The 22,073-nt window shown below is 40.6% G+C and overlaps 1 protein-coding gene across 2 annotated transcripts in view; it reads right to left on the bottom strand.

The window, feature by feature from the left end:
- NCAPH2 (non-SMC condensin II complex subunit H2) overlaps positions 1 to 22,073 on the bottom strand; it is a 1,876,179-nt gene that overhangs the window by 70,819 nt on the left and 1,783,287 nt on the right. For both annotated transcript variants that reach the window (XM_044088651.1, XM_044088650.1), the window contains exon 19: positions 19,479 to 19,628. In XM_044088651.1, coding sequence (XP_043944586.1) covers positions 19,479 to 19,628 — 150 coding nt within the window. The remainder of the gene's footprint in view (positions 1 to 19,478; positions 19,629 to 22,073) is intronic.

Genomic DNA, 22,073 nt, shown 5'->3' on the forward strand with positions numbered 1-22,073 from the left:
AGGCCCTAGTAGAGTGACCCTTAACCATGCATGGAATAGGTTTGTTGTGGTGGGAATAACAAAAGGAGCAGCCCAAGACAAATATTTGGAAACAGTCTGCTTTGACACAGGGTGCCCCTTCTTACCTTCACAAGAAATGAAAAATGGATCAGAAGTTCTGAAAGATTTTTTCCACCATGACAGTACTAGAGTTGCCTGTGGACATCCAAAGTAAAAAGTGTATTTTCTCTGTCATTTTTAGGCTCTGCAAAGAAACAGGGATACAGATAGATTGGATTAAGGCAAAACTGAATACCACTTTAGGCATAAAGATGAATTAAACATCTCTCTGGAAGATGGATGAGGTTGGCGCATCACAAAATTGTGCAACTCAGATAGTCTTCTTGTAGAGGTCAGGGAATCACCAAAGCAGTTTTCCTGTTATGAACCTCAGGCCAGCCAGATGAGGTTTGTTGTGGTGGGAATAACAAAAGGAGCAGCCCAAGGCAAATATTTGGAAGCAGTCTGCTTTGACACAGGGTGCCCCTTCTTACCTTCACAAGAAATGAAAAATGGATCAGAAGTTCTGAAAGATTTTTTCCACCATGACAGTACTAGAGTTGTCTGTGGACATCCAAAGTAAAAAGTATCTTTTCTCTGTCATTTTTAGGCTCTGCAAAGAAACAGGGATACAGATAGATTGGATTAAGGCAAAACTGAATACCACTTTAGGCATAAAGATGAATTAAACATCTCTCTGGAAGATGGATGAGGTTGGCGCATCACAAAATTGTGCAACTCAGATAGTCTTCTTGTAGAGGTCAGAGAATCACCAAAGCAGTTTTCCTGTTATGAACCTCAGGCCAGCCAGATGAGCTGGTTCAAACAGAGCCTGTGTTAGCTTCCCTAACACAAAATTAAGATCCCAAGGAGGAACCACCAGTTTTTTTGCAGGCTTCTTAAGTAAATTCCCTTCACTTTCACATGGGACTGCATTGAAAGATGGAGATCCTTGGGCAGACATGTTGAAATGGCTGACAAATGAACCTTGCTAGTGCAATAAGACAGGCTGGCCATAGAATACTAATTCACACAAATACTGTAAAACCACTGATGCACTATCCCTGAACGGGAACAGATTAGTTTGTTGGCGCCAACTAGAAAATCTTTTCTGTTTGCTAATATATGATTTTCTAGTAGAAGGCTTTCTTTCCTCCATTAATATCTGTTGCACGTCTTCAGAAAGCAGGAACCTAAAAGGTATTAAGACCCTATCACCCAGGCAATCAGTTGTAGCTGTTTGGGGGTTGGGAAGTATCAAACACCCCTGAACATGTGTGAGTAGATCCAGTCTGTGAGTAAGCTTGTGGCAATTTTCCCTGACCAATTCCAAAAGAAAGGAGAACTACTGCTGCCTGGGCCAGAAGGGAATCACTACAATGATCCACGGGGAATCCTACTGAATTTTCAGAAATACACTGGATATCAGTGGAAATGGTGGAAAAGCATATAGGAACATTCGTGTCCAAGGAAAAGAAAAGGAATCATGTAGTTTCCATTCAAGAGGATTTGCCCTGGTCCTGCTCAGCTTGTCTGCCACATAACTTTGCTCTTATGGGATGCAAGATTCCTGTTGAGTGAAATTGTACTGTAAAGCTATATCCCATGCTAACATGGCTAGTCTGCACAGGGGTTATTTATTTTATTTTACATTTGTTGACCGGGATGGTCCGACTGGATACATATCCATTTTCAGCGGAGTCCAGGGGAGAAAAGCTCCAAACACATAACAATTTACAAATTTTTTAGGTAGATAGCATTAAGTAACAGTGAATACAGAAAGAAAAAGTAGATAGTACAATGATATCAGTTACAGAACATACAGGCTGATTACAGACATAGCAGAATACATCCATCCATGAGGCATGAGACATTTTGTAAGTTGTGGTAGTAGGTAATTGATACCTTATTACCTAGGTTTAGGATATTTTATTTAGGCAATAATACCTAGATTAGTTAATATGATTGATCATCTTGTTTGGATGGACTGTTAGGGTAATTTGTATGAAGTTAAGGAGGTGGAGAGGGTATAGGGGTACTAGTCAGGATTGGTACAGGGACATAACCAATGTGACATAAGGTGGCTTTTAAGTTTGTGTTTGAATAGCATTGGCGAGGATTCTTGGGTAATGTCATCTGGTAGTGAGTTCCAGTATTTACCGACAGAGTTGGCGAAGAGGGAGTCACCTGCAGCATGGTGTGATTTGGTCATAAGTACTAGTCTTTTGGTGGATGAGCGAAGTGTTCGATTGTTACTACAGGGGCAAATTATGTTTCTGAGGGCTGGAGTAGTGTCTGGGTGGTGGAGCATTTTATGGACAACTATGAGCTGGTTGAGCTGGAGGAGTTGGTGTAGTTCCAGCCAGCCCAGGAGGTTCAGGTTCAGACAATGGTGGGTCCGGTAGGGTGAGCCAGTTGCAAATCTAGCAATGTGGTTGTAACATGTAGACAATTCCTTTAGATCAGATTTACTCAGGTGGGAGAAGAGAGGGGAGGCGTAGAGAAGGGTTGATAGAAGATGGGTGTGGGGTTAAAGATAGTGATCCCCTTTGATCACACCACACCACTGTGGTGCTGCTTGTAAATACTTAAAGGGGACCTGGGGAACACAGATAATCCAGAGAGCTGACAGCATTTATAGAGCTAGCATCTCTTTTATATTTGTGTATTTTGGTGTGACTTTCTCGTTCCAAAGACCCTGCACTTTTATACCCACTGATAATGCTCTACAAATAAACTCTGAAGCACCTGTTGCGACTTGACTGCTTTGGAGCAGGAGGGGAGAATGCCAGACTTCGATTCTGAGAAATTTAATGTTTCCTCCAACTAATTTTCCTTTTTATGAATCTAAGAACTGGAATTCAGAAAGACAATAGGTGCTGATGCTAGGACCAGAGATTTCAGGTACCAGTGTATTTTTCTCACGTGGAGTCTTACAAAAGGTACTATGAAAATCATAGAAGCCACAAGACCCAGAATCCTGAGGTATTCCCTCACTGAACACCAAATCCCAAAGGGATCATAAACTTTCCAAAAAACAAATCAGGAGGCAAACAAAGTGAGCTGCACTTTCTTTATTGTACTTCTTCTGGTACCTCGGCTAAAATGCCTTCAAGGAATAAGAGTAAAACACTTAAGCCTTTTTATATCCCACCAATTAAATATGCTAATACATTTCGTTTAATACATTCTTAACACAAATATCCACCCAAGCTTAAAGGTACAACCCCCTACAGTGAAAAAAGTGAGTAATAAATATACCATGCAAATGTACTATAAAGTTACACCATAAAATACTCATCACTCCAATACAAAATTACTAAACATTATTATTGATCATTTCATGATGAACTCATCTAATTTAAATTGGCTAATTTAATTAACTTACCTGCTTAACTAAGCTCATCCTATATTGCATTCTTTCTTTATTATTTCCATGCTGACTAAATTTCAAACCTGCCACTTACTACAATTACCCATATATACTAACAAAGGTATATTTTAACAAAAATTCCTTAAACATCCCAATTTATTTCTAAATTTAGCCCATGTGGATATAAAGTTCCCAGGTTCACAATAAGTTTTGTTTCCAACTTTAATAGCCTATGTACAACCCCCTCCCCCCGTATTGACATCCAAAGGGTTGGGCCAGAACACTGAAGAAAAAGCTGTCCATATTTCCCCCATGGACAGGAGCAAAAATGTTGGGCCACTGGGCTCTCCAATCTCCTATTTCTAACATCCCCTAAGTGTTCTAATATTCTCAACTTAACCTTTCTCTTCGTTTGCCCAATGTACCACATCGTGGGTGTATATCCACATTCAATGATATAACTGACCCCACGAGTCACATTTAAATTAATTTTCTATCCAAAATTTCTTTCCATTGATTATCCATCCATCCACATGTTTTATTCTTTTACACACTTTGCACATTCCACAAGGAAAAGCCTCCAGCTTTTTCCCCACAGTGTTCTGTGCCTTTTGATTCAGCAATTTCTTTAAATTGCTGAATCTGCCATATGAAAAGGTAACTTGTTTTTCAGGAGCAATTTCCCTATCATTTCATCCCTATAAATAACTGGCCATAGCTTATTAACCAAATCCCTTACCACATCCGAAAAGTGGGAGAACCTGGCAACCATAAAACATAGGCTCCAATTCCTCTCTTTGAAATTGTAATTTTTCCTTGGACTTCTTTGACCACATTTTTTACCCAATACTCCTCTGACCTTATCTATTGCTGCCTGAATATATATGTTTCTATCACCCCTCCTGGATAATTTATTCTTTACCAAAGTAACTCTCTTTCTAATACTTTTTTGTCAGATGTACTTGTTAAAGTATGCTTGAATTCCCCATAGGGTAAAGACTTTATCAAATGTAATGGATGTGCACTACTAGCCTCTAAAAAATTGTCTGCAGCTGTTACTTTATGAAAAGGCCTATATTGTAACTTCCCATCTGTGTCTACATAAAATTCTACATCAAGAAATTGCATGGTTCTATCACTAATTCTATATGTGAATTCTAAACTTAAAGAATTCTGACTTAAAGTCATCATAAAATTTTCAAATTCCCTTTGGTTACCCCATACACACAAATATTAGATCATCAATAAAGCGTTTGAACATAATCACACTGTTCTTAAAAACTTGTGGGATAAATATACATATTTTCAAAAAAAAAGCCATAAACAATATGGCATAAGAGGGGGCAAAAGCTGCCCCCATTATAGTTTCCTCCAACTGCAAATAAAACATTTGTTCAAAAACAAAATAATTATGTATAAGGGCATATTCCAATAGCTGACATACATAGGTTGTTCTTGGACGCTCACACATTATTTTAACAATTGCTTCTAAGCTCTTCTCTGTTCTAATATTTGTGTAAAGCGACTTTAAATCCACACAAGCAAGGTAATAGTTAGACTTCTACTGAATTTCACCAATACATTCTAAAATATGTGCAGTATTCTTAACACATAACTGAACCCTTGGAAGAAACACTTTTAGTTAGGAGTCCAGAAAAATGCATGTGTTTTGCAGAAATGCTCCAACCCCCCTGAAACTACTGGTCTACCAGGGGGTTTAGTTAATGATTTATGCAACTTGGGATTTGCAAAAATCTTTGCATCTTTTGGATTCTTAACATATAACTTTTTAACATCTGTTTGACTGAAAAATCCTAACCTTTCTCCTCTTTCCAATAACTCAAGTAGGTCCTCATTAAACTCATTCAAGGGATTGAATTGCAATTTCCTATAAACTTTATCATCAGACAACAAATCAAGTACCATACAACTGTAGTCATTCCTTGTCATTATGACCCAAATACCCCCTTTGTCTGCTTGTGTGAAATCATATTATGCAGTCAAACCCCGTAGTTGCTTCAAAGCCATCCATTGTTCTTTGTTTAAATTCCAAATCCTAGAATTCTTAAATTGATTATAAACAGCTACTATTTGTTTGCATAATACATTTTCAAACATATTAACAGCTCCAGATACTTTGGGAGGTACAAAAGAACAAATGGGACCCTGGGTAAAACCAATTTACCATATCCAGTTATAAAATTGACACAAGCTAATCACCCTAGACATCTACATCCCGCCCCCACCCCACATTAGGGAAGCCACCGTAAAAATTTTCTCCAAAGCCAACTTCACGCTTCTTAAGACAGAAGTGGCAAACTTCACGACACCCATGCAGATGGGCAATAGAGGTACAACTGCTGAATCCTACACAAATGCACTTTTATAAGCACTTACACGAGTGCATGGATCGTGCTATCCCTAACAGAACCAAGATGCTATCCTCCAAAAAAAGGAAGCCAATCTGGTGGTCCCCTGCCATAAACAAATTCTACAACAGAAGAAACTGTTTCAGAAAAAGAGTAAAATCCCATGATTGGAGGCACTCCCTTGTCAGCCGCAGTAAGAAGCTGAGATCCCCATAAAATCCTCCAAAGCTAGTTACGAAAACAAAATCGTCACTGATTCTAAAGACAACCACAAAGCATTCTATAGCTATGTCAAGAATCTCAATGGCAACACTCAGATCTGCTCTGAGTTACAGCATAATGGCACTAAATATACAGAACCAAATGAGATTGCCAACATCCTCGCAGATAGGTTCAGTGCTAACTTTACCCCTCTCTCACCCCCCTAAACGGCCCATCGCTATACCGAAAGAATGCAAAGTTCCTGTAATCAAGGCTGCACAGGTAAAAACCACACTCTCCAAAGGCAAGAACACAGCATGCATGGGACCTGACAACATCCCAGGCTGCGTTTTACATGAACTACAGAATGAACTGCCACCCCACCTAAGCACCATGTTCAGTCATAGCCTCACCTCAGGCTTTGTGCCCACTGAATGGCGCACAGGGACGGTTATCCCACTCCACAAAGGGGGAGCCACTACGGACCCCGGGAACTACCACCCCATTAGCCTAACGAGCCTGGTCTGCAAGGCCATGGAATGTATAATCATGGAACTTATAAACAAAGACATTGGTAATCTCCAAACTCTGGACCCTACCCAGTTCGGGTTTGTAAAAGGCAGATCATGTCTCCTAAATCTGATAGACTTCTTTGAAGCAGTCATCAAAGCCGTAGATGAGGGTAAGGTGGTTCACACAGCCTATCTAGATCTCGCCAAGGCTTTTGACACCATCCCCCACTCTGTAATTATAGATAAACTCACTAAACTAGGTATAAATCCCAATGTCATAAGATGGGTTGCCAACTGACTCACTGACAGAACCCACATTGTGAAAGTAGCAGACTCCAAATCCGACTTCAGACCAGTGACAAGTGGAGTACCACAGGGTTCAGTCCTGGGTCCTCTCCTGTTTGGTATCTACTTTTCTCTAGTACAAGCTAACACAGAAGGCCTTTCGCTAATGAAGTTCGCAGATGAATGCAAACTAGGAGCCATAATCGAAACTCCTAACAATGCAAAGATCCTACAACAGGGCCTCACTGAGACAGATGCCTGGTGTCAAAGCCATGGCCTCAAGCTCAATACCAAAAAGTGCATTGTCATCCCCTTTGGTAAAAACTCTGTACCTATGAGCTACCACATAGGTGGTAGTCTACTTAACACCGAAAGTGTGATAAGAGACCTTGGGAGACAGGTGGACAGTAGTCTTTCCTTTGATAATCACATTGCCACAGTAGTTAGGAAATCCTTCTACATGGCACACCTCATCACAAAAGGTTTTTCATCCAGGAAAAAAGAGGTCATTGTTCCCCTTTACTCGTCACTCATTAGACCCATTATAGAGTACAATGCCCCTTTTGGTATGTACCTCACAAGACATCTACAACAACTGGAAAGGCCGCAGAAATTCCTCACAAAGAGGATTACCAGCCTCAAACAGATGCCCTATGCAGACCGTCTCAAAAAACCCCCAGCTTTACTCCGTCGCATATCGCCTGCTCAGAGGCGGTCTCTACCTAACATACAAAGCTATGTCAAACCAAGAGCTGTTGGACATGCTCCACTTAAAGAAATCTCAATCCCTCCGAGCATGTATAAACCTTGTCACCATAATAAACAGAACATGCTGGAGGGATAGATTCCTGTCCCAGAGACTTCCCATACTCTGGAACAAACAACATATCTATATCAAACAAAGCTCCTCATTAGCACTCTTCAATAAAAATCTTGATGATTGGATGGGAAATAGGAAATTCACCCCGGGGATCACCTCTGTGGCTCTGCTCTGCAGAAGAGAGAAATGGAAATTCAGACTTTCAGGAAGGGATAAAGGACTGGCAGGTTGGGGGAGACAAGGTGCCTCACATAATTATTCTGACATACTTGCCTGTCCTTTGTTATTGGTGGTGGGGTTTCCTGCTTTCTTCCAGGAACCCCACCCCCCACCACTGCTTTTTAAACATCTGCTTGTCAGTATTCTGCTGAGGCTATATATTGTTTCTTGCCAAAATTAGATGAGGGAGCAAAGAATCCCTTGGAGATTTTAGAGATGGAGGGCTGAAAAATCTGAGAGATTCCCTGAGTAAGCTTAGCTCTCTCATCACACTTTTTCATGGCATCTGCTGCAAAGGTCCAAAAACTAAATCTTTATCCAAGATAGAATTCAACATTTCATTTTACACATCTTCTGGGAGGTTCTGTGAATGCAGTCAGGCAAACCCCTCAAAACAGTACCAGTGGCAACAGCCCTGGATGAAGTATCTACAGAGTCATAAACACACTTTAAACAATGAGTAGTGATTTGAAAAACAGAAAAACTAAACTACGCAATTTAGATTTTTTTCTTCACAAAAGGAAACTGAAGCCAAAACATTCCTCATACTCTCACAATTAGTCAGGATAAACTTCAATGTATGAGCCTGACAGTTTAAAATTCTAAATATCAAAGTTGCTGAATCATGCAGGTTTTCCCAAATTTATCAAAAGCTTTTCCATCCTTATCTGAAGGAGAAGGAGTAGAATTAACAAAAAAGTATGACAGCAGCTGGATTTACTAAAGCTATAGTTGCTGGATCAGATCTGGGATTAGTGCAGAAGTACTTGAAAGATTGAGGAACATTATGCAATCTACTTTATTAGGGGGCAGCCAACTGACGGACAGGGAAATCACAGGCTGTGACAAAAACCTTTTCCAAGGCTGACAGCACTGGGGGGATGGGTGAAGGTTCTCAAATTATAGCTGTAAAAATTCATAATATTTATTAGGGACTGAGACCTCACTATTCTCCTACTGAAAATATTTGTTCATCCTGGAAATATTTTCAGAGAAAGAATGGCTCTCTGGGAACATCAGATACCACACACTTCAGAATCTGAATCAGAAACCCAAGGGGAAAAAATGCATCTGTCCCTTCATAATCCTCTATAGATTCCATTTTTGAACCTCTTCAGGGAAAGAGGAATCCCTTTTGCTAGAAGTTACCTTACAAGAAAGGTCAAGACCCTGAACAAAGCCCAATAAACTATTCCTGTCTAGAGTAACTGACACAGAAGAAGATAACTGTTTAGTTTTCTGTTTCTTCTTGACAGCGGATGGGCACAACATCCCTTGCTACTTCTTCCATGACCAACAAAAGTGTCTCTCCCTTGCCCACTGAGGAGATCCCAACAGACAGAGTTATGTGGCTAATCTTTCGTCCATGCTGGCTATTATGGACTACACCAGAGGGATCCAAAGAAAAATATGAGTGGCCTGTGGAAACTGCTTTGGTCACAGCAGTCACCCATCTGTGACTGAGGCAAATTTTGGTGAAGGTTGCTTAATATTTTTCTTTTAGTGGCTAGAAGAAGGTCTGACTGAAGGACTGATGCTTTGTTCCATGGTTAAGGTGAAAATGATCCTTGTTTCCTGAGGAAGATTAGCAGCAATACTCAGTAAAACAGGAAAGTAGAAAAATAAGTAACTTTTTCCCCGGGGGGGGGGGGGGGATTTTAAACACTTTCCTCAGCCCCCAGAAGTAAAATGAACACCGTTTCTCCACAGAAAAAGTAGTTTTAAACAACTTTTAACAACACAAGTAAAAAGTGCACTCCTATTTAAAAGTACTTAAAAGTCATAAAATAATTAAAAAAAATACCTTTGCTTAGTTTTCAAATACTTGTTTTTCCAAGAAAGTAAATGGGAGTAAAAGGATGATACGGAATGTTTTTCCCCTGAAGGGAACTTATCTGTTCAGCAATGGAACAACATTAGCCAACTGTCGATCCTCGGCCTCTTCTCAGTGGCAGGAAACCTCTGAAGGGCTTGACATCCAAACCAGACTTTTCAGTCAGTTCATCTCAACCTACGTAACGATTTGAAATTGTGGAAGGTGACGTGAAGCTTTGGAAGCTGGCTGGCTGTTATATCATATGCAGGGTATAACTGATATGGTTAAGGCTACTGCAGCAATGAACAACATGAAAAAAAATCTCTACTGCAGATATCATCCTTACGTTTAAAACAGTTGCACAAATATAATAACCTTCACTGATAGTTTCTTGTCTAAGCTTAATGTGTTTTGGACAGCCTGTTTTCAACAGTAGTCAATCTCTGCCAAAGCCAAATGATTTACAACTCCAGTCCATCCATTTTCAATGCCCACTTAATCCGTTTCAGTATTACGGGGAGGTATACTTTAAATGATACTGGAGTAAACTATTACTGACAAATTAAACTTCAACATGTAAAGCTTGAGGCTGACAGTGTAATACTTAAGTTGTTAATTTTGCAAAAGAAGCATCACATTTCTTGTTCTGTAAACAGCTAAAAGCCACCCATCTGGAAATCTTGTAATAATATCAAAGTTCTAGTTTGGCTGGAAAAAATAACTGCTAATACCACGCGTCTAAAATGTGTGGATTCCAATCTACTTGACATATGATTTGTGAAAAGTTATATGAAAAAAACAGAAGTCTGGGTCTTTTTTTTAACAAAATACTGAAAGTGTTTGAATGCTATGTCTGCTATTACAGCAGCAAGCTTTAACAGCATTTACTGTCCAGAAGGTATTTATAATTTATATTTCAAGCCTTCAGCAAAGGCACTAAAGTCTTATGTATGAAGACTGCTAGTACTTTAAACCTTAACAATTACTGGTGGTGAACAAGTTCACTGTCATTTGTCCAAGATCAGTAAGGATGCAAAGTCAAAATTCGAAGAGGGGTTCTACTACAGTCAAGCAATGGCTTGACGTTAGGGGTCTGTTCTGTGACTCACTGGTACTAGAAAGTCCTGTGAACCAAGCTTACACTGGGCCACTGAAATTTGCTGGACTTAGAGGTGAGCACCATTTGCTATGTGAAGGTCAGTGCCAGGCAAGCTCAGTCACTTTAATGAGGGAAATGAGGGGCTTAGAACCCAAAATGCAGCCACCACTCACGTGGCCATCAGGGATACAACTTTCACATGCTTCCTTTTGTCTGTACAAGTAGTACAAGCTCAAACCCTTGCTGGTTACCTACTTGTTCCTCAAGGTGTTCTTGTTGACGGACTTGCCTTCAGAAGAGTGTTGTCAATATCTGCCTTCATACCCTTCTTATATGCACAGCGTCCTGCAACTAGCTTTGCTTATGATCCCTGTGACAGACACTTTTGAATGAATCTATCTTGGCAGATCATTAAGCTGGTCCTGAGTTTTCTCTCTTGCATCTTTGGGTCCCTGTGTTGAAATGCTAACGTATGGCAACATTTTATGTCATAATCTCCCCTTAGACATTATAGGCAATGCTTGTGTGGATCGTGGTGTGTGCTCTGGTGGTTATACCAACATTCTCAGGCAATGTGTGTCAGAACTTCTTCATAATGAATGTCACAACTGACACATCAACTGTGTGAGAAGCAGGAAAGAACAGATGGGTTTCTAAGACAGGTATGTTGTCTGAGTCTAGTACATGACATTACAACGTGTCCTACTAAAAAAAAAAAAAAAACAGCCAAGTGCGAGACTACATGAAGGAAATCCCAAAAATGTACCATCTAAAGAATACTCCTGATACAAGATAAACTACTAAGATCAAAAAAGTACAGTTGTGTACACTTACCATAAATGTAGATGTTCAAGTGTATTCACTGTTGCAGTCATTACTTTTGGGTAATCTGCTGGCAGGTTGCCCTCAGTCGGCCTGAATATCAAAGTCTTGGGTCCTGCATTGATTGCTGTCTCCTCTTCCATGACGTCAGGGGTATAAAACAGGCAGCCAACGCCATTTTCTTTAGTTTTTCTTGACCCAGATGTCCGGTCCCCCCAAATGGGGAGCAAAAATGTATATAAATATATAACTATAAATACATGCAATGGTCACAACATAAACTTTACCTTCATCTAAAAGCAAATACACCACAAAGGCTGTAGAATATAGTGAAGGAAAGACAAGCTGTAGAATAAAGGGGGGTGGCGGGTGGGTAACCTGGACTGCAACAGTGAAGGTGGGTAACCTGGACTGCAACAGTGAATACACTCTAACATCTGCATTTATGGTAAGTGTACACAACTGTACTATGTTCTTCATGTTTCACTGTTGCAGTCATTACATTTGGGTGGAATCCCAAAGCTATGGATGGGAGGCTGTAGCTAAATAGCATTAGGTGCGGTTATAAGGCCCTGCAGAACTGCAGTGGCAAAGCCTGCCCTGGACTTAGAGAAGAGAGGCAGATGATAATGTTTTGTAAAAGTATGAACAGAACTCCAAGTAGCAGCTTCTAAAATGTCTTTGGTTGGTACCCCTCTGAGAAAAGCTGCTGATGTAGATGCAGCCCTGGTGGAATGAGACCTAATGCCCTTGGGCACCGGTTTAGCATGATGCAAATAGCAGAAACGAATGCAGTGGCTTATCCACTTTGAAATCGTCTGCTTTGAAATAGCCTTTCCTTCTAATCCTGCAGCAAATGCCACCAGTAGCTGATCAGTTTTTCTTAGAGATTTGGTCCTGTTTAAGTAGAATCTTAGTTGTCTGTGCACATCCAAGGAATGCAGAATCCGCTCCCCCTTGTTCTGCAGATTTGGATAAAACGTTGGCAGGTGAATAGTTTGGTTAAGAGCTACACTGGATACCACCTTAGGCAAAAAAGAAGGACTGGTCCTGAGGGACACCCTATCTGGGTAAAATAAAATAAAAGGCTTCACAGTCATGAGGGCCTGTAGCTCTGAAACCCTTCTTGCTGAAGTGATTGCCAGAAGTGAAGCTGTTTTCCATGATAAAAACTTTATATCTGCAGTAGCAGCTGGTTCAAATGGAGGCAAGGTGAGCTTTTCCAACACAAAATTGAGGTCCCATGCAGGAACTGGTGATCTTCTGAGAGGCCTTAAATTTTTGGCCCCTCTAAGATACTGTTTTAGCAAAGGATGAGAAAAGATCGGTGGCTCTGTGTTGTAATGAGCCGAGATGGCAGAGGCATGGATTTTTATTGATGAAAAAGATAGGCCTTTGTCAAGCATCTCAGTCAAGTATCGTTAAATCTGAGGAATATTTGGCTTTGCTGTGTCAGTTCCTTGTGCTTGGTTCAAAGCACAGAATCTCTTCCATTTATTAGCATAAGATTTTCTAGTACTAGGCCTTCTGGCTTCCAAAATGACATCCATCACAGATTTACTGAGAGGTGTTATTTGAATAACTACATGATCAGCCATGCTCCCAGGTTCAGGGTTTGGAGCTGATTGCGCAGGATCTGATTATTTTGTTGAGACAGTAAATGAAGTATTTGAGGCAAGGAGGGAGTTGAGGCATATTCCTTAGGATTGGATACTAGTGTTGGCGGGGCCAGTCCGGGGCAATTAGAATCATTTTTGTTTTTTCTTGTCTGACCTTTAGTAGGACCTTGGGAAGAAGAGGCAGAGGAGGAAAGGCGTAAACTGGTAGGTTTTTCCAACTGAAGGATAGGGCATCCACTTTCCATGCTTGTCTGTGATAAGTCCTTGTGCAGAATTTGTCCAGTTGATAATTCTGGGGAGAGGCAAGCAGATCTATGTCCGGGCTCCCCCATTTCTTTGTTATCATGCTGAAGACTTGTGGATCCAGTTTCCACTCGTGAGGGTCCATAAGGTTTCTGCTTAGGTCTGCCAGAGTATTTTGTTTTCCTGGCAGGAATTGAGCTTAAAGATGTACTTGGTAAGTTAAGGCCGTGTCCCGCAACGCCATGGCTAGTCTGTAAAGGGGGTAGGAGTGTGTACCCCCCTGCTTGTTTACGTACCACATAACCGTGGTTTTGTCCGTCTTTATCAGTAGTTGTCCTGGATGAAGTAAGTCCTTGAAGGCTGTCAGGGCATTCTGAACAGCTAACATCTCTTTCTGGTTGATATGCAGATGCATTTGTTTTGGGCTCCATATGCCCTGAATGCATCTCCCCACCAGGTGGGCCCCCCATGTATAGTCTGATGTGTCTGTAGTTAGGGTTTGGCTGGCAGGGGGTAGAGTGAAAGACCGTCCCATGTTCTGGTGACATGTCTCTGCCCACCAAAGAAACTCCTGTTGTAGGCAGGGAATGAGAGGAATCATTGTTTCCAGACTGTGACAATGTTGACTCCATACCACTGTAGTTTCCTCATATGCAGTCTTGCATATGGAATCAGTAGAATGTAGGATGCCATGAACCCCAATGCCTGCAGAATTTGTCTTGCAGATAACTGGGTTTTTGTTGCCATCTGTTTGAAGTAAATAGTTGCCTTTGTTTGTCTGGCGTAAGGAAAGCCATCTGGACAGTTGTATTCAAGCTCGCACCCAGGAAAGTTATCATTTGAGAGGGTACCAGTTGTGATTTATTTTCGTTTATTGTATACCCTAGGCATGTTAGAAGCCTTTTCACAAATGCCAGATGCTGAAGAAGAATGTCCTTGTTTTCTGCTTGAATGAGACAGTCGTCCAAGTAAGGATAGATTTGTATACTTCTTTGCCTGCAAAATGCAATTACTGGTGCCAGGCACTTTGTAAAGACCCTGGGCGCAGTAGATAAGCCAAAGGGCAGTGCAGAGAATTGGTAATGCATGAAGCCAGCTTTGAAGCGGAGGTATCTTCTGCACGATTCCCTTATTGGGATATGCAGGTATGCCTCTTTTAAGTCTAAAGTCACTAGCCAAGCGTTCTTGCCCAGCATGGTCAGAAGCTGCTGCAAAGTTAGCATTTTGAATTTTGGTATGTCCAAGAATGTGTTCAAAATTGATAAGTCCAGTATTGGGCGCCAGGCCTTGTCTTTTCTGGGTAACAAGAACAGTCTTGAGTAAAACCCTTGTCCTTTTTCCTGTTCTGGCACTGGCTGAATAGCCCCCATATCCATGAGGGACATAACTTGTTTCTGTGCCTCTGCCCATTGATTTTGTGGCAGATCTGGCCAACTGTTTGGAATTGGCAGAGTGTGGAAATGAAATCTGTATCCCTGGGATACTATGTTTAATACCCACTTGTCCTGGGTTATTAACTGCCAATTTTGAGCATGAAGTACTAGTTTTCCCCCCAAGGGGGCTGCCAAAAGATAAGTGCTTGGTGATGGCAGACGGAAGTCATTGAGACTTTTTACTGTAGGGTTGCGCTTTATTTCCTCCAGATTTGGAATTGGCACCCCACTGCTTTGACCTGTAAAAATCCTGTGACTGGTATCTAGAGCCTTTAGAGCACCTGGATTTGCCCCGTGAAGCTCTGTCGGACACAGGAAAGGACCAATTTTTTGTAGGCCAATGTCTACTGAATCTTGGTGGCTGCACTTGTAAAAAGTCTTTTACAGTTTGCATAGACTTAGCTTTGTCTTCCATTTTCTTTAAAACCTCTTCTGCCTTAATACCAAACAGAGTATCATGCTGTAAAGGTGCAGCCAACAATTTAGCTTTAACATGATCAGGCAAATTTTGCTCTTTTAGCCAAGCTTGCCTTCTAATCACAGATCCAGTAACTGCGGCCCTGCAGGAGGCCTCTAAGGAATCAAAACCATATTGCAAAGTATTCTTTCCAACTTGTTCTGCTGCATGCAATAATTCCTGTAATTCTTTATTTTCCACACATTCAGAAATCAACATAATTTTCTGTTTCAGTAATCCCATAACATGCTGCTGATATTTAAGCATATGAAACTGGCAGTTAAAGGCCCTAATTGCCAAGGTTGCAAACGTATAAACCTTCTTTCCCTATCTATCCAGCGCACTGGAATCTCTATCAGAGGGGGTAGGATTTTTAGCTGTTGAGGCCTTTACACCTTCGGGACCCTGTGAGATAGTTTCAGGGTCAGCAGCAGGGTTTTTAAATACAAATTTGTGTGAATCAGGAACCCTGTAATATCTGGCTGGCTGGCTAGGAGCCAGAGGTAAGGAGTCTGGAGTCATGCTTGATTCTGGAAACACATCATCAACAATGTCTAATACAGGAGGTATGACTAAAGGCCTATGCTGAGGGAGAAGAAGGAAATCCCTAAGCCTCTTTTTTGATTCTGAGAAATCTTGACTCTCCCAATGAAAATGCTCCCTCAAAGTATGCAAGGTTTCTCCAAAGGAATAATCTTCAGGAGGAGATGCAGATGGGATGGATTCCTCTGCACCTGAATCCTCATAGGGTGGTATAGAAAATTCCTGATCAGAAGAGGAATCAGAAGAAATAGAAACCTGATCTGAAGATTCATAATCAGTGTCTTGCCTAGGCCTCTTATCGGGGGGGGGGGGGGGGGCGGTTGGGAACCTCTGATCAAGGTAATTAGGTCTTCAGCCATTTTGATCATCTGTTTTTTGGGCATAGAGGTCTGAGCACGTGGCTCATGCGTCAGTTTTTTAGCCTTAGAAGTTGCTTTTGTCTTTGTTTTCGAAGCTGGCGTCGGTTTTATATAGAAATGCTGAGGTCTGAAGACACCCTCAGAAGCCGGTGCCTGCTCAGCGGCTCTGGACCTATCCGAGAGAGAGAGATATCCATGGGTACAATACTTTGAGAATCTCGCCGCATGCTGGACTCCACATGGGTCTCGGTAGAGGCCTGCGACTTGAAAGTAGCGGGTATCAGGGGCTGCAAAAGCGCCTCACTGAGTACCGGCGAACTGGTGACTGGCTTAGGGGAAGCTTTGTCGTCGGTTTTGGACCTAGACGGTCTGTCTCTGCCCTTTTCTTTGCATTTTTTGCGAACTCCTGTAGTCAGATTGCTATCCGACGACATGTCAGGGTAGTTAAATCTGTTTCCAAAATATTTTGAAGCAAAGATATACCGACGCTTAATAGTGCGTTGGTTAAATCTAGCACAAAACCGACAGCAAGGCACGTTATGATATGGGCCTAGGCAAAGAATACAGTATAAATGGAAATCCTTATGAGTTATTTGCTTCCCACAAGTAATACAATTATTAACTTTTACTGACATCGGTATGGAGCAAGAAAAAGTTTCCCCAACAGGGTACTTAGCTTTAAGTGCAGACTTCGGTTCTGAAACTCGAATTTGAAAATTTCAGGAGTTGGCCGACCGGCACTTGCAAACTGCTTCTGCTTCGGGCACAGCGTGGCAAGAAAGACTAAAGAAAATGGCATTGGCTGCTTGTTTTATACCCCTGATGACCTGACGTCATGGAAGAGGAGACAGCAACCGACGCAGGACCCAAGACTTTGACATTCAGGCCGACTGAGGGCAACCTGCCAGCAGATTACCCAAATGTAATGACTGCAACAGTGAAACACGAAGAACATCACCCACAACATCTAAAGACCTAGGGAGATGGAAGGAGGGAACATTTTCTGCAACAATGATTCCATTTTTCAAATCTGTAACAAGTAAGTTCTTCCACCATCATCTGGTTTATGAGAACACCTTTCAATAATCTAAAACTAGGCTCACCCTTTCTTGGAAGCTTCTGCACTCAGGGGCAGGTACTCCCTATCCTGGTGTTCAGTGTGATGTCACTTTTCACACTAGGAGAGCATGCCTAATTTTCTCAAACTAATAAGTGAGCAGATTTCTTAAAAATAATAAGCAAAAATAATAAGCAGAAGAGTGGAGCCTCTACATGGCTTACAATGACAGAATATACATCTACCCAAATTTACAAGTCCCGAATAGAGTGCAATTAAAACAGAGACTTGTTGGTGCCCTAATAGCCTCTTTAAGAATGAATGTTATATCCAACATCAAGGATCATCTTGGTGAGTCTACAAATAGGTTAAATCCCAAGCCATCCATTTACCAGCATCCAAGAAGCCAGAGTACAGCTTTAAGGAGAAAACTGACCGCTAAAGTACCAAAGGATGCTAGAATACTGGAGCTGCAATCTACATCATAATGCTTGATAAAGGAGTGGACTGACTACCAAGTGGTGGAGTGCACAGATGTCTGTGGTGTTGACCAAACAACAGAAACGCTATGCCACTAAATGAATAGTCACTGACAACAGCATTTTCAAACAGATGGTATGCTACCTCATAGCAAACGACAATACAACTCAATCCACTTGGAGAGGCTTTGTTTGTTGACTACCAGCCATTCTATCTCCACAGTACAGGAAATTAAAAGTTGCTCAATATTTCGAAAGTTGTGCACTCATTTTAAGTAAAATCCGAGTTGGCAGTGCACAGCCAAGGTATGAAGGACTTTCTATCCCCTAGGTTCTACCCTGGCAAAGAAAGCATGGAAATGAATGGACATTTTCAAAACTAATTCTGATACCATTTTCAGGAACAAATGCAGGTTAGCCCTGGACCTCCTTGTCTAGAAATGAGAGGGCCTCCTAGACTGCTGGGACTTGACACCGAGAACCTGCACCCTTATCGGCTAAAAGAGGGTGATGATGATAATGGCCCTTTTCACAGTTTTGCAATAAGGACAGTAATTACAGGGAAGGCACTGAGGAATCCCTCGTCAAGGGATAAAGAACATACTCCCCAAAAACTTCTCTTGTCCTACTGCAGTGAGTAGAATAGGAGAAATGCATTCTTTCAAGTACTAAACCAATGACATTTGGAATAAGTCATATGACTGACTTCATTCTCTCCACAAACCATTTACCAGCATTTTTCTTGGTTAAAAAATCTCATTTTTCTGAGGTTAGATTACACCAGTATGTACAGATTTCAATAACAGTTCACAGGGGAGCTTTTGGGAATGCAGTGAGTTCATGCATTTTAGAAATCCCTACTAAAAAAGTAAATTGTTTTAACTAAAGGAATGATTCTTTTGAGCTTCGATATGGATATCAAATTGCCTAGACACAGTAAGGCCCTTCTAAGTTTAATGCTGTTAGCTGCCAAAAAAAAAAAATAAAAAGCAACTGCTAGAAAATGAAAATCAAACGAAAAAGAATTACTGAATGTTGTAAAGGAAATAAAAGAATTGTATGTGGGGAATCTTTAGAAAAGGGAAGGAGTAAATTAGAGAGAAATAAATGTAATCCGTGAGAGCAATACATATATAAAAATGTTCAGGAAGAGGAGTGATACTTCAGAGAAGGGAGGACATGAGCAAAAAAATGTAAGGCTAAACTGAACAATAAATTAAGACAGAATTTACATTTGTATAATGCAGGAAAACAATATTTTATATGGTTTGCTTTCTCTTTCATAACGGAATGTGTATTCATGTCACTATGCAATTTGTGATGTTAGATGCAATGTTAAAAAAAAAAAAAAAAAAAAAAAAAAAAGATTCTCAAGTGACAAACTCCTATGTCTCACCCTAATAATTCACTTCTTAATGGTAGCCAATATTAGTGCCTCAATACAAGTAAAAACTTTCAAAAAAGTGGATTTTACAAAATCTAACATTCACACAAATGAAAGCTTTGTTCAGTGCAACATTCATACAAACATTAACAAACAATCTAGGCAAAAACGCCATCAAAAATGTCATGAGAAAAAAGTTAGACTTTTATCATTTTGTCAGCATTTCTACATAAAACGGCTTAAACCAAGAAGAAAAAATGTCCTCACAGTACGAAAGTATTGAAAAGATGAGAAAGTTTAGGGCAGTTGAAAAGTACTGGCTCACCAGCAACTATTGTCTTGAACTTACCAACTGAAGGGTTGCTAACTTGTAACGACACACCTCATACGCCTCCTTCCCCTTCATTAAACTGGCAAAAGATCGTTTTTCTCCAACATAACCGAATGCTGCAACTATTCTGTCCCCATAATCATGGATATCAAAAGCTCCTCGATCTTCCTGTGAACAACAAAATATATTGAAACTACACAGGTATGGCTGTACCAAACTAATGAAACAGAATGCTACTTGCAAAATAAGGCAGAAGATGAAAACAGTAAAAATATTTTCAAACACTTTTGTTTCAGCAAACAAAAAAAAACTTTTATGCAATAATAAGATTTTTTCTGTGTGTTAATTATAAAAATAAAAGTAAATCATGTAACAATATCTTAACAGCACAGTTATACAAATTTCATCAGAAGAAATAGATCCTCAAAAGGGCATCACTCAGCAGTTAATGCCTACAAATCTAAAAAAAGTGGAGAGTAAAAGTTTAGCTCAAATTACAATCAGATATAAAAATGTGTCAGCCACGATATGGTCCACTGAAGCAATGTGATTCTGTTCTTTCCTCACATCCTTTCCAACCAAAGACAACAGTAAAATCTCAAAGAAATAAGTAAAAGCAAAATTAAAAGTCAGCTAATACATTATCATCCAAAAAACTAAAAATGTTACTTTTATAAGCAGTTAATGTGGGAGTATTCACTATACTGATCTCCAAAAGGATCGTTTCAGTGGGTAAGAACTGGAATCACCATCCTAGAAGTATTTCTACAAAACTCTTTATAATCCCTTGTTGTTTTCATTTGGGCAGACACACCCAGCACATACTTGACATCTCCAATGCCAGGTTATGATGAAATGCTGAGTCCCACATTTTCCATATGTGAGCTCTGCCTGAAAGATAACATGAGATAATAATAATGACGACACACAACTACAACTTACTATAATTACAGGTCCACAGGACAGCCTAAGTGGATGGCAACATAGTCCAGCAACAGGAAGCTGGAGAAATATTAAGGCCTTATCGCAAAGACCCATCTCAAAGTCCATATAACATGGTAAGTACTCATGAATCTGTTAGCCTTCTACCAGTATTAGGTGATATGGATAAATAATCAAGGTGTTCTCCTTGGCTACAAGCTTAGTAAGAACCTATGAACTTATGTTGCACCTTATTTCAGAAAGCCATTTGTGATGAGTAACAGCTGGGAAGACTCCCCAAGGAAACAGGACATGAAGTCAGTCTACATTCAAAAGTCTGAATCCTGCAGCACCAGTGTCAAAGCAAGCATAACATCTGGAGATACAGTGTTTGAAGGAGGGAAAAAAATTATATATATATATATATATATATATATATATATATATATATATATATATATATATAAATGACACTGGCAAGGGCATAAATATCTGCAACTGATACAGTCTTAAGTTCTGGAAGCAGCAACCTCCTTGGTAGACTGACTGTTAATCTTTACTGGCCAAAGGATGGCTTGAATTTCTGTGCAGTGGCAGAACAGACAATTTTTCGATAAAAAGAAGTTGTGTCTTACCATAATGTTCCATCTGTGTTGCTCATCTTTCATTCATCACTGAGGGGTTCGGTTCTGAGCCCTTGGAACAGAGTCGGCCTTTTTATCAAGCTCGCGCCGGCCAAAAAATCTCTCGCGCTAAGTCTCTACCCAGAATTCCCTTCTCCCTGTTACCTCAGATTGAGTTTGCTAGAGAAAGAGAAGTAAACCCAAGGCCACTTCTTCGCAAATACCCTAGGACACCACTTAGACTCAGAGCATCCCCCAGGAGGCTTTGGAGGGGGAAGGAGGGTGGGAAGTGATGAATGAAAGAAGATGAACAACACAGATGGAACGTTATGGTAAGACATAACTTCTTTATCTGATGTTATTAATCTTCTTTCCAGTCATCACTGATGGGACAGAATCCCAAGAGCTACCTTGAGGTCCATGGGTGGCCCTTATGGAAAAACATTCCTGAATACCATTTAGCCGAAGGCAGCTCTACCGCTGGAGACCAAGTCCAATTTGTAAAGATTGATAAAGGTATGAGGATTAGCCCAAGTAGCTGCTGCGCAGATGTCATCCATGGAAGTCCTGGAATGGAAAGCTACAGATGTTGCCATAGAGCTAGTACAGTGAGCTTTAACCTTTGCCATATGCTCATTACTGAGGGAATAGATGAAACGTATACAGTCCCTTAGCCATTTTGATAATGTAACCTTGGAAACAGCTCCTCCCATTCTGGATCCAGAAAAAGAGATGAAAAGCTGTTCAGATTTACAGACAGGTTTGGTCCTGTCTAGGTAAAATCTCACTTGTCTACGTATGTTTAAAGAGTGAAGGCAGTACTCTCCTCTATTGGCAAAATTCAGAAAGAACACTGGTAGATCAATGGTCTGGTTTATGGAGAATTCAGAAACCTTTGGGAAGGAAGGAGTCATCCGAAGTGATGCTCTGTCTTTATGAAAGACCAGATAGGGCCTCTTGATACACAATGCCTGCAGCTCTGAAACCCTTCTGGCAGACATGATGGCTACCAAGAAAATACAGTTGTGTTCACTTACCATAAATGTAGACATTCGAGTGTATTCACTGT

This window comes from Protopterus annectens, chromosome 11.part0 (genome assembly GCF_019279795.1).
Source record: "Protopterus annectens isolate FY-2018-M chromosome 11.part0, PAN1.0, whole genome shotgun sequence".
Classification (NCBI taxonomy): Eukaryota; Metazoa; Chordata; order Ceratodontiformes; family Protopteridae; genus Protopterus; species Protopterus annectens.